General features: G+C 45.3%; 2 protein-coding genes across 5 annotated transcripts in view; one reads left to right on the top strand and one right to left on the bottom strand.

The window, feature by feature from the left end:
* spir (spire type actin nucleation factor) overlaps positions 1–5,647 on the bottom strand; it is a 200,808-nt gene extending 195,161 nt beyond the window's left edge. The window contains exon 1 of one of the 3 annotated variants that reach the window (XM_075877714.1): positions 5,274–5,647. In XM_075877714.1, coding sequence (XP_075733829.1) covers positions 5,274–5,532 — 259 coding nt within the window. In that variant the 5' untranslated portion in view covers positions 5,533–5,647. The remainder of the gene's footprint in view (positions 1–5,273) is intronic. The other 2 variants (XM_075877713.1, XM_037427752.2) reach the window with 2 other exon arrangements.
* Positions 1–13,512, top strand: part of Asciz (ASCIZ zinc finger protein) — a 49,712-nt gene that overhangs the window by 1,755 nt on the left and 34,445 nt on the right. Inside the window, exons 1-3 of one of the 2 annotated variants that reach the window (XM_037427751.2) lie at positions 6,272–6,526; positions 6,794–6,930; positions 8,944–9,161. In XM_037427751.2, the coding sequence (XP_037283648.2) occupies positions 6,397–6,526; positions 6,794–6,930; positions 8,944–9,161 (485 nt within the window). In that variant the 5' untranslated portion in view covers positions 6,272–6,396. Of the gene's footprint in view, positions 1–6,271; positions 6,527–6,793; positions 6,931–8,943; positions 9,162–13,512 lie in introns of those variants that run through there. The other variant, XM_075877715.1, reaches the window with a different exon arrangement.

The raw sequence follows: 13,512 nt of genomic DNA, 5'->3' as shown, positions 1-13,512 counted from the left end.
TTAGCCACTAGACCACCGCGGCGGGGCTACTACGTTACTTCACCCTACACACCCAGAGTTTCCCTTTAACGACTAAAAGTTTCCGCACAAACCACTTCCACTTGTGCATAGTACAGTTACCGATAAAGTTCAGAAAACAATAAAATTAGTTATGTCCCTAATATAAGTTCCATTCGCATAACCTCTCTTTTTTTGTACTTATAAAGACAAAAATTGACGCAGCTACACCCTCGTGGTGCGAAGACTGAGGAAACAGCGAGTCGAGTAGCGTTTCCCTCCTCCTCACCCATTACTTCCCATCTTCTCTCCCCATATATGCCATTCGCTTCTTCTTCCTACCTATCTCGATTGGGAGAACGCGCGCAGACAGTTACTGCGTCACTTCGCCCCATCCTTCACTCTCTTTCATCCCAAAGAATCTCTAAGCACGTGTCTGGGGAGCGAAACAGAAGATGCAGAGAATGAAGAAAGCGCTCAGTGGCCGAGTTCTAGCGCTTCATGCGCTAGGCGAGTATAACGGTAGCTTTTTGTGCCAGAACCCCACTGTTGAAAGTGGTCCCGTTTATGAAAGCACGGGGGGCGCGTTTGCAGGTGTGACAGTCCGACGGCGCCTCTTCGAAGCGCTTCTTCGCTCTGCGCATCGGGACCGAAGAGATACGCGCCACTTATCTCTCTCTCTCTCTCTCTCTCTCACTCACACACACACACACACACACCCAAAACACAAGACGGCGCATCTGTCTCGTAAGGCAATCGCGCGATGAGAAGCGACTATTCTGGTCAACAAACCAGGCTCAAACACGATGCTCGGACAGGCCACTCATGCCTAAAGGGGGCCGCGTTCCTCACCGTGACGACCGTGAGCGATGTGGATTCCGCGCGGCCCTGCCTCCTCCTCCGCACGAGCGCGCCAGAGAAACGAGTAGGCGCCGCTCAATGCGAGCGCCGGCCGCACCTTCATGAGTCAGTTATTTTAGCCCCCACTAAAGGCCCAGTTGAAGGCGTTAATTTTTGTTTTTTCGCCACGCAACAGTTTCTATGCGAGAGATAAAGGAACGATCCGTCAGTGAAAGTCGACTGTACTAGACGTTGCTTTCGTGTACCAACAACTGAGCCACAGCTACCAAGTTCTTTCTGACAGCCTCTTCCACTGGATGTCATCCTGGAGACGCAAGTCCTGATGGGGTCAACGATGAGTCTTCATATATTCCAACCATGTTGCATTATTGAAAATGACCCCGTATGGTCTACTAATATTTCTAACCATGCATGTTATACGCTCGGGAGAAATGCAACAAACATTCGGTTAAATGACGATGACACATCCGTACACAGTTTTCGTTCTGTGCTATTTTTTTCAGTTTCTTTCTCTGGTGGGGGCACTTCAAGCTTTAATTTCCTTTCTTACAGACTTTTTTTTTTTCACGAAACGAAAATAACCATACAGTCACTACTTTTTTCTTTCCTTCGCACGTTGCGTCGCACACGGGGGACTTCGAATGTCGGCTGAGAACGTCGTGAAAGCCTCGACTCGAGGCAGCGCCGAAGACGTCAGAAAGAGGGGCGAAACTGGGCCACCCACCACGACCGTGGCTCGTCTGCCCGCGGCGGCGGCATGCCCGAAAACGTGCCCGAATACGGAAGACCACGGGAATCGATCGACGCGTGAGCGACCTTCGCGCGCCTAAACCCGGAAGGCATGGCCGCCTCTCGGGGGAAGCGGCTACGCCTCGGTCACGAATCGCGACCAACGACAGGACGGCCAACACCTACTCACGCGTGCCAGCCCAACACTCCGCGCGTTGCCGTGATCCCTCGGCCGGTGACTGAACCGCCAAGTACGCCTTGATTTTTGCCAGTAAGACAACCTCAGAATCCTCCTATAATCGCACCTATGGGGTGCGTGAGCTCTATGCGTGTATACAAGAGTGTTTATACACTGGTTGAACATTATGGAACGCACCTGCGGGGCAGTATCTTAGACGGAGTAAACAAATAAACATAGTCCCCCCCCCCTCCTCCACGAAACTCGATTTAGGGAGCGATGACCGCGCTAGATTACTTCGTTAAATCAGGTAATTCGTAAAATTGAAAGACATTTTTTCGATCCTTGAAAGTCTAAAACTGCAGTGTAGCGGCACCGTAAGGGCACCGCGGCATTTTATTTGTTACCAACCGCCCCGCCGCGGTGGTCTAGTGGCTAAGGCACTCGGCTGCATTTTCGATGGAGGCGAAAATGCTATAGGCCAGTATGCACAAATTTGGGAGCACGTTAAAGAACCCCAGGTGGTCGAAATTTCCGGAGCCCTCCACTACGGCGTCTCTCATAATCATATGGTGGTGTGGGGACTTTTAACCCCACAAATCAACCAATCAACGCCTGCGCGAGTGAAAAGTACGCGAGGGCAGCCGGGACACGGAGGTAGTCACGGGAAGCTATCGTATGACGCTAATAATGTATGGTCGTTAAGAACGAATGCAGTGACCATGCAAGAAGGCGGGCAATTAAGTTGCAAAGGGAGAAATCAATGCCACCATTAGCACAAACCACTGACAACAAATGGAACGACCGTGATGCTGTGGGACAACAAACCTCCGCTGCATCACTAGCGCCACTTGAACGCAGTCACATCAAAGTAAAGCTGGAGTCGTCATAGCACAAGTCCTAAGAAAAACTCGTCCGAGTCAAAATTATGAAAATACGGCATTTTTTTACTAATTCATTAAAACTTCGCTATAGATAGAGTATTGTCCCATGCTGGCTTCGGTTATTGGGGTTGGTGACAATATTGAACCCAATGGGTACCAGCCGGAGTAATGAAATTTCGTGAGACCGGCAAATCCGTACAAGCGGATTTCGGTAAATTGAGATTTAGCTGTAAACGTTCTCTTTTTTTTTTCGTTTTTCAATACAACTTTATGACCTAAGCGGTATAACCAATGGCAAAGAATACCTGTGGCGACTTGACCGACAAGATTTATTCCCAGAAAACTGAAACCGCCACCCGACGAACAACCGAAAGGCATCAAAATAAGCGCAACAATAGAAGGTTTCACGTCCCAAAACCACAATACGATTATCAGAGACGCCTCAGTGAAGGGGCTCCAGCAATTTCGACCCTTTGGTGTTCTTTAACGTTCACCCAAATTGAAGCACACGGGTCTTTAGCAGTACGCCTCCATCGAAGTGCGGCCGGGATTCGATCCCGCGACCTGCGGGGTCAACAATAGAGCACCCCAACCACCAGACCATCGAGGCAGGTGAAACGAGTCGCATATGAGCGCGTTAAAGTTCGCAGGCCACTATATTGCGTACACAGCTTATTTTCGAAGTCGCGCAGACAAGTGGCCGAGACTTGACACCACACATTGTTGTTTGTATGAATCTAAGCATCAGCGTAATAAATCTTTCTTCGCTTTCAGCAGTTACACATGAGCACTTAACTGAAGGCACTGACATTTTCGATGCCCCGCCACGGTGGTCTAGTGGCTAAGGTACTCGGCTGCTGACCCGCAGGTCGCGGGTTCGATTCCCGGCTGCGGCGGCTGCATTTCCGATGGAGGCGGAAATGTTGTAGGCCCGTGTACTCAGATTTGGGTGCACGTTAAAGAACCCCAGGTGGTCAAAATTTCCGGAGCCCTCCACTACGGCGTCTCTCATAATCAAATGGTGGTTTTGGGACGTTAAACCCCACAAATCAATCAATCAACTGACATTTTCGACGTGTCGCTTTCCGCGAGTACAATTTTACTTAACTCCAGGGAAACATAACTGAAAATGAAATTAGTTATGAATATTAGTCTGGAATATGACTATTTATGAAACAACATGAATTACACCAAGATAAATTGTAATTAGATTAAATTGTGATTATATGTGCACTTACGTATATGTAAACAATTTAAGATTAACCACCATACAGCACCCAAGTCAACGTATAATGGCATTATTTTGTGTTGCAGCGAGAAAGAACTACGACTAAGAAATACCAGCACACTGTACTTGCACGATTGATTGAGTGTGAGATTTGCAATAGCCACACAATCGCTTGCTCAAGATGCTCTGGTGTCACAACTTGCGATTCAGGGACCTACTCGAAAGCAAACGCAGAATGCACGGATGGACAGTTGGTGCTGCCTTATTCGTGCTTCAATTCTAGCGACAGTACATAAAGCGACCAGAGATATAAAATTACATCCCGCAAGCATTGGGCGAAATCAAAGTTGATAAGCGCGGCATTTTGCAAGCAAAACCATGTCGAAAAATAATCGGAACACGATCGAATGTTGCAACGGTGCGCGTGGGCTCGCCGATCATCGCAGGCACGCATGAAACGAGAATCCCTCACTCTCTTCCGTTATGCTCTCGCCTCCCTCTAAACGAAACCAATGTAAGTGAGCATAAAAAACTGAGCACGGTTCACGCAAGTCTTAAAATGGGTTGCCTGATAGCAAATGTAACAACGACTTAGAGCACCATGTGCGAGAAAACACGTTGACCGATGACGGACGATCTGAGTAGAACTAGAGAAAACGAAGAGGAGCCATGCTGAGCGTGGGATCAGAGTGCCTCCTCCGCAATTCGTAGGCGCTGGCATGCGCTAAGGAGCTCTACCTTGGCGAAAACTAAACCGGGGCCTCAACGGTAACACGGCGACCAGAAATCTCAAGTAAGACATGATCCAGCTAATGCCGACAAAAACCTCGCAACACGACAGAACCAGCGACGCATTTACGGGATAGAGGAGGCAGTGTCCAGAGGCCGTTTTATTAAGCTTGGCGTTCTGTAGAAATCGGTATGGGTAACCCTAGCGCACAGATTCTTCTTCTTCCTTCCCGGTGGGGGGGGGGGGGGGCAGGGCACGCGCTTAATGTTCCATATTAGGGCTACGCACCCAGCCACAGAAGATACTTCCAAGAGATGCCGCTCCCGCATCTTTCGGGCAGTCGTGCCGGCACATCAATGCTCGCAAGCAAGCGCCATCGACAAATGAGTTAAATACGGCGTCGACAGTTGCGGACATAAGTGTAGGCAAGGCGAGAACCTCTGCCACAATCATCAACAGTCGGTCAAAACATAGAGAAGCCGTATCGTGGTTTATATTTACGTAGGGCACGACTCGGCCTTCTCTTTCGTTTGACAAGATCGATATCAGAAGGCCAGAAAAAGGTCCGCAGGCAGTGTCACTGCCACTGGTCATCAGGAGAAAATGGACCAAAATAGCGAGGATATCCGCGCTAACTAGAGAAAAATGACGTGAACTCGCGCTTACCCGGGCCCAGGTCGCGCACCGTGGAGGTGTGTACGCTCCCATCCTTGTGGATTCTCAGCTGACTGGTTGCTGTCAGGCAGTAACATCCGCGGTTGTCCGCCGCCCACTCCTTGCACATGCACTTCGAGGTCTGGTAGCACACGGCCCAGGCCTGTTCCTCGCGGATGGGCGCACCGAAGGCGTGAAGGATCGACGACAAACGGACACAGCCATCGCCTTCGAGATCACACTTCGGCGCGTTCTCATCCTCCGACGCCATATTTCGCTCTGAATGAAGGCCGCGCCGGTCCGCGATGGGAGCGAACGCAGCCAGCAATGAGCAAAGCTGCCACCGCCGCCAGGGGTGCGCCGATCGCACGTTCGGCACGGGTGGCGCGAGTAGCACGAGCGCACAAGCTGCACGAGCACGCGGTGGCTGTGCGCGTGTCTTAGCGCGGTATTTTCTGGCGCTCGCCGCAGCATTCGAGAACGCTGTACCCAAATAATAGCACTGAATTTTGCTTAGATAGCACTAACTACACATGAAAAACCTCAACCCTGCGCCAACGCTGTGCCAGTTTCTGTTTCAGAAATCGTGTAATATTGAAGCGGTAGTTGCTTTGTGATGAAGCTGTTCAACAAATAAACACCTAGATCTATGTTGTTTTATATGGTGTAGTTACTCTGTATGATGTATATAAGATAATATATTTACGGATGTCACGTTGCCCGCTTGTAACTACGACCAAGCACTATATAGTGCGTCTTGGTCGGGGTTGGTTTATTTGCCCAAGATGCAGGTAAGTGTCAGTGACAGTCGAACGATCAGACTACGTTCGAAGCTTGATCGTGACCTAAAGTGTCTGCAGAGAACACCCGTAACACCTCCATCGCGAACAACCACGGAGGACGTCCTGAAAAACAACCCAAACTGGTAGGTAATCTGTGCCCAAACCCCTTGATGCCTACAGTTTTGCCATCTGGTGAATAAAAGAGAAACTGAAGCGCCATGTTGTGTTTTCTTAATGGTAGATGGCGCAAGAGCCAACAAAACAAATATGCGTGTGTGTTGGTGTGTGGGGACAACGGTGATGCACCATATAAATGTGCGTGTGGGCTGGTGTGTGTGGACAACGGCAGGACAATGGTGATGCAGGTGAAGCACCATATTTTTTATGCGCAGGGCTCCCTACCAGGCTGCAGAAATCAGACGTCGTCTTCCTCTTCTAACCACCACCACCATATTTGCTCTCGCCAGGAACAATCTTTGCCCAGTGCGTGCGGCTCCTGTTTGTGCTTTTTATTGTTGTTAATACCCTGTAATAATAGAAGATGCTCGCTGTAGCCTTTCCATTTGCATCCAGTGGCATACTGGAGCATAAAATCCAGTTCTGGCCTCTACTGACTTTAAGCGCCTGTTGTGCTCGTAGACAGGCCACATAATTATCCCTTAAACCCAAACCAGACATAAGCGAGCAATGCCGCACGCAGCGGTGTGTTTTTGAGTGGTAAATTAATTTATTCTTGCTGTTCGTGATCAGCTCGCCAACGCCTGCTCGAAATGAGGCAGAAAACCGGAACTGGAGCCGCACCTAAGAGATTCCGATGCCCCGTGGGCAGTTGCTCTTCGAAAGATGGCCAGGCCAAGCTGTTTTCGTCGCAGAAGCTCCTTAACCAGGTATGTTGGACATAACTAAACGACGTTACGCAGTTATTCGTCGACTGAACATTTAAATTAAAGACTAGATCAAAGAGGGTGTTGCGGTTCGTCAAGCAAAGTAGGTATCCGTCAACAATTATAAATTGGGGTCAGATATAATTACCAGACTGGACATCCAGAGCAAAATTGCTATACATGTAGTCAAGTTTATATGTATCGTTTATATATGTGTCGCTGGACATCTAGAGCGAAATCGCTATGCATCTAGTCAAGTTTATATGTATCGTTTATATGTGTCACTGGACATCCAGAGCGAAATTGCTATGCATGTAGTCAAGTTTATATGTATCGTAAGTTGTACAATATTTAATAATGCAAACGGTAAAGGAACGTGCAAGTATAATGTCAAGCAAATAAGAATCGAACAGTTTGCATACAAGAGTGGATTACGATAGTAATTATGCGGCGTGAATGCGCAGACGTCATGTGCGCTCTGGCTTGTTTTGTTCGGACTAAGCAGTTATTTGAATGTGAAAAGTGAACAGCTGAGGTGATTGGCATGCTAAATTCTGCAAGCCATGTTTTAGACCGGGCTTAGTGAACACGGTAGTGATGAGATTGTGATAGCCTTAAAGTGACTTGTGTGTGTTTCAATATTTAGCTCATTGTGTCTAATAAGCGTCCACGTATGCGTTGCGAAACTTTATTTGTACACTTGTTTCACTCTGCAGAATTCTCGTGCACGACTGTTGAGTTTTTGCGTGTAGCATTCGGGAGCTTTATGGTTGGTTACAACCTAAGAAAAAACAATGGATAAATAAACTCCGCTTAGAGAAAAGTGCTGCGCCTGGCATTCACCTCTGAATAAGAATCGTGCCAGCTCATTTCCCTTTGAAGTAAAAGTACTTTCTGGTGATGTAAACGCCAGTCATATGTGAAATTACGGCCCGTATTCACAAACCAACTTTGGCCTTACCTCACGTTTTCCTCAAGTTCCTGCACTCTACGTGCGTTATAAAGGCACAGAAATGGTAACGGGATAAAAGATAACTAGATTGGTTCATTAATACTGGCCAACTTTGTTCATTAAACGCAGTAAAGGCTAATATCAGAATCTCCGATGAAATTTGCGGTTACACTAAGTGTTCCCTCCTAGAGGTGTATTCTAGGAAAAGTCGGTCATCTCTTTTAAACATTCAGAAGTGCATTGCTGCACAAACATAGGCAAACATAACATAAAGCATTAATACTCATTTTTTTTTTTTTTGTGAGACAGCGATCGCTGTGGATGCAGCTTTTTTTAGATTGAATCTAGCTATTGCTATAAATCTATAGCAAAGCAGCATCTGCATTGAGTTTTATCGAAACTATTCCAACACTTTTGGTCGCATGGTCTGCGTGCTGCATGTAACTTGTTTGTCGCTTTAAGCATAATGAGACAGATAATTGGTATTGTTATTCTTGTTATATTTCTAAATTTCAGATAGCCCCGCCGCATCGGTCTAGTGGCTAAGGTACTCTGCTGCTGACCCGCAGGTCGCAGGATCGAATGTCGGCTGCGGCGGCTGCATTTTTGGTGGAGGCGAAATTGCTGTAGGCCCGTGTGCTCAGATTTGGGTGCACGTTAAAGAACCCCAGGTGGTCGAAATTTCCGGAGCCTTCCACCACGGTGTCTCTCATAATCATGTGGTGATTTTGGGACGTTAAACCCCACATAGTAATCATATATCAATCTAAATTTCAGATATGTGTATTTTGTACAAAGCCTCTTTGAAATGTGTGTATTTCGTATAAAGCCTCTTTGAAAATTTACCCAATTCTACTTGCGTGGCTCTTAATTAAGGATGTGTCTTTGGCAAAAAGTTTGATCATGTGTTGTAGAAAGGGCACTACTGTTTATTACACAAATGCAACAGTATCATACAAATTTCGCCATTCTGCTTTGTAAAACTTTGTAATCTGGGTGCTCGCAAAAACGCCACCTTATATACCTGTATTCTCAAATTTTTATTGCTCCATTTTTTTTTCCAGCACTTTTTCAAGGTTCATGCTGAAAAGAAGTATTCATGTTCCAAATGTGGAAAGAAATTCGGAGCTGACTGGCTCTCTAAACACCATGAGGCTACTTGCGGAACTTCTTGGCTTTGCTCATGTGGGGCAAGCTACCAGAACAGGGAAGCCCTTCTAACACACGCAAGGCGACGCTCTCATGCACTGCCATTTGAACGGAAACGAGGTGATGCATGCAAGTAAGTGTACATTTATACTAATCATGCGGTGTTAAATTCCACAGTAGTTTTAGGATTAAATGGATGAAAAAGAACTGTTGAGGTCCTGAGGAATTTCATGCCCATTTTATAAAGGGAAGGTTGCGGGCGGCTCCCACCTAAAACTAAAAGTAATAGTAATATTAATAAAAGAACTGTGGAGGAAGGCCTACATCAGTACCAAGGAGTCTTGAATCCATAGCAAGATATGTTAGAAAAATGAGGCTGCAGCAGGCATGTGCAGCTCAAGCGCTTTCGTTTGCTAAGATCAACTGGTACTATGTTGGTAGTCAAAAGCACTGCTTTCAGCTGTGTTTGCATCTCAAGATTACAACTGCAATTAGCTTCCTTTATCAAATCTAATGCCCAGGGAATTGCTCAATGAATGAGCATGAGCAGTGATACTCATTGTTCAATTCATTAAGCTTGCAGCATGAACATGTGAATAGAAAACATCTTCTGTATGTTTGTGACAGTGTCTGAAGCGTTGTAAGGAAGTTTGTCTACTGTGTTGCTGTCATAGCTTTGGTTGGGCTTCATAGGGCAGACCCCTCCTTCACCCCGGAATGAGTGGTCAAGCCTAAGGGCAGGCAGAAGGTCTTGGCCTGGTTCTTTGGGCTTTTCACTGTGGCATCTGATCTGACCAGTCTTGGCTGGACTAACATCTAATAGTGCCTTCCTTGTAATTTTTTTCTTTGTTATGCTGTGCATTAAAGGAGCACTGACATCTTTGTTTGTCGTTGTTGCAATAGGTAGCTTATAGCCCACTTATCATGGTGGGAAATCTCATTTGTGCAAGTGCCCAATGGTTAATTTATTTAAAAACAATTTTAAAGCACCCAGTTTCGGTTTCAGAGAGAACCAAGCTAGACAGGAGCAGTTTTATTGTCAAGGTAAACGAAGCTGACCATGTGAACATGCGAAACTGTGACGTAGGCTCCGTGCACGAGAGCGGGCACTGCACTGACAATTCATCTGCTATGCCTGCACATGCTGTGCAATGTTTTCGTCATCATGATCGTTGTTTTCAATAGATGACAGGAGTCGGTGTTGCATTATCAGCAGAGTTTTAGAGTGGTGCAGAACATCTGCCAACGGGCAAGACACACGAACAGCGGTAGCGGGCACAGCCAGCACACGCAAAGCCGCAAGCACAGAGGAAGCGATCGCAGGTAGCGCAAGGCGCGTGCCAGCAACCAGCCAACACAAACTCATGGCGTATGTTTGCTTGCATTGACACCACATTTATGTCGGTGTTACAAAGAGCTCCGCATCTTGCTCAATCGCATGGCATGTGTTGTAAAGATGATTTTAAATATGTTCTAGGCTATAATTTGCCCTTTATATTTCGTAGATGTTGTGTATGTCTCCACATAAATCTATCTTGCTCGTTATCTCTCCTTCAAAATTTTTTGTCAGTGCTCCCTTAAGTAAAATTCAATTTGTTCTTGAATGTGAAGTACACAAGCTTAAATTTTCTTTACTCTTCTCTCCAAGTGGTAGTATGGCTTTGTTATGAACTTCTGTTTTGACAAAATTTAGTGTTTTGGGTTTGGTAATTATTTACAATTCTGGGGGGCAAGATGTGGAGTTGTGCAACACATTTTGTTTGCAATAAAGTTACTCCACCACATTATTACAAGATAAAAGAAAGAAAATGGTATGCTCAATGCAAAGTAATATAAACTGACTAATTACCTTTAGCATGTAAATAAATACATCAAATGCTAAATCACATGTATGGGTGAACATCAGTGAATTGAAAGGACGGTGGCTCCAGTCTACTCGTGACACAGAATTAGAAAGGAGAAATGACATAATCTGCTATTTGCGAAAAATGATAGTGTGGTTATCTAAAGGAATTCTCAGGTACAAGTCTGCCATACTGTAGTCTTAGCTTGTTACATCATTTGTATGGCTGTAGCCAAGGCATGAAGCAAGAAACAGAAATGTGATGTTCATGCTGCTTAAGTTACAAGTTTCAGAGGGGTTACAACTCTTCGCTGTTTTCTGTGAAATCTCAAAGCTAAATGACAATATTTGATTGTATAATAGATTGAACTTTTTAACCCATGAAAAAGCTAAGACAAGTGAAATTTTTTTTATTGAATTGTACAATGTTGACCAAATATTTCCATTCACACATATTGTGGGTTTCTTTGGTAACCTTTTCACTTTGAATAATATTGATAGTACAAATGAAAAAGGGAAGTTTTATGGTAAAATGCAATTTTTTTTTTTCACTTCTCAAAGCACTTTATCGTATCTTCAACTTTAGTAGCCTTTTTTTTTTCTATCACCAGCATAATTTTGACAATATCCCTTCCCTCCCCCCCCCCCCCCCAAAACGTATCGCATTCTTCTATATTTTTATCGGTTCAATGATTATGCATTAAATGTTTCAAAAACGGAAAACCTGAAGACTTCTGCCAGTTTGTGATTGTGCTGAAAAAAGTTCCAATTTTCGTTAGACCTTCCAGTTTCATTAGTGTCTGTGATATTGCATTACCTTTAATACCCCTGTCGCATAGTACATGTAATGTCATTCACAGTAAATGATGTTAAGACTGTATGCCACTGCAACATTGGAATTCCTAGTCTGCACGGGTGTACAAAATGATATTTGCCATTGATGTCGATGTTTATTGTCAATCTAGTGTGCTTTCTGCTTCATGTTGTTCTCCGCTTACAAAACTGCCGAGACCATGGTTGGCAAATCAATATCAGGGGGCGAAATGCCAACCTTGATGCTATGGCGTCGCTTTACTAAAACAACATAAAGGAATTGAAAAAGCAGAAAGAACAGATGAGCGTTTGTAAGCTTGCTCAATAGGAGACACTAGCGTTAAGTTGAAGTCTGGGAACAAGAATATAGTTGCACAAGTTGCTTCAACTATCGTGCAGTACATCAGAAAGTTATGGAAAAGTTTGAAGTCGCTAATAGGAACCTTGACATTGATTGCTTTGCCATTTTTTGCCAAGCACCTGTTGTATAGGTTACAGAAGTTGCACTTGCATGAGTTTAGAAAAAGTATTCGATGGGTGAATACCTTTAGTAGTTGCGAATGTCATTCACTATGCCAGTGGTTCTTGGCCATGGATATGTCGGGGACGCCTTGTGGACTGGTGGAAGCTATGGGGGACTTTTGCATCAAGGGGGGGGGGGGGGGGGGCACGTAAGTAAGTTAACACAACTGGAGCGTAAAACAGGTGCCTTTTATTGTTACCAAAAACATCAAACAAACGTGCCACATCACTTCATTTTAGACAGTCCAGCAATACATGGCACAGTCATGCTTAAAGAAAAATGCGGGTGAGGGTTTCGCGGATCATAGAAATAGTTTCGCGGACCCCCATTTGAAAACCAGTGCACTATGTCAATGTAGCAGCATGGCCTCCGAGATGAGCCGGCGGTGCACTGTTCCTCAGGCTGTCCCATTCGCATGCAGAGCGCGTAATCGGAGAAAGCAAGATAACTACTCCTGCTGCCTCGCCACAGTGCGCACCCCACCACGGCTCACTTCTACCGACACGGACACGTGCAGAGTGCGAAAGCTTTGCAATCGCAGCCACTGTGCGACATGTAATAGATAATTGCAGGATATTTGTGCCATATAAAGGCAAAATGGCACTTACTGGTGCTGTTGGGCTATTGCATATTTGATTTGACGCATACTTAGGACTGCGCAGAGGGGCAAATCGTCACAAAAGCGTTCGTTGATGCCATACAGTACATTTAGCTACGTGCTAGTAATTTTTTCTCGGGGATATTCTCTACCAAAAACACACACATATGGAATGGACACGATCACTGATAAGTCACCTTGCAGGTTGTACTGTGGTCGTTTCTTTTTTCTTTTTTTTTCTTTGTTCCCCTCCCCCTCTACAAGCTATTCAGAGCTTGTGTCTATTTTGTCTGCGTTTTTCGCTCTACAAACTGTCCCTGATGCCCAATTCACTTCAATCCTTATTTTCTTTATCTGTGTAGTCGTGTATTGGTAAAAAAGAAAGGAGCATGATTTTTGTTAGCAGGTTCACACAGTGGCCTGTTTTTATTCTGCAGTTATCATATGCATGTTTTTTTTGTTACTATATGAAGATCAAATAGTTCTGCAAGTTTTCTTGTGTGTCGCTATAGAATGAAATAATTTCTGAGGCGACCCTAATACTGTGTTCTAGGTACAGCGGGGCTAAACAACCTGCCTTGCATAAATTTTTTGACATTATGTATGGAATTTAGATGTAGTAACCTCTTTAGTTGAGGTATTGGACAAGCAAGAAATGGGTTCGATGCACCAAAGCCAGAGCCGATATGAGGGGTAGGGGAGAGACA

Source organism: Rhipicephalus microplus, chromosome X, assembly GCF_043290135.1.
Source record: "Rhipicephalus microplus isolate Deutch F79 chromosome X, USDA_Rmic, whole genome shotgun sequence".
Taxonomy (NCBI): domain Eukaryota; kingdom Metazoa; phylum Arthropoda; class Arachnida; order Ixodida; family Ixodidae; genus Rhipicephalus; species Rhipicephalus microplus.
This window is presented reverse-complemented; position numbering and strand designations above follow the sequence as displayed.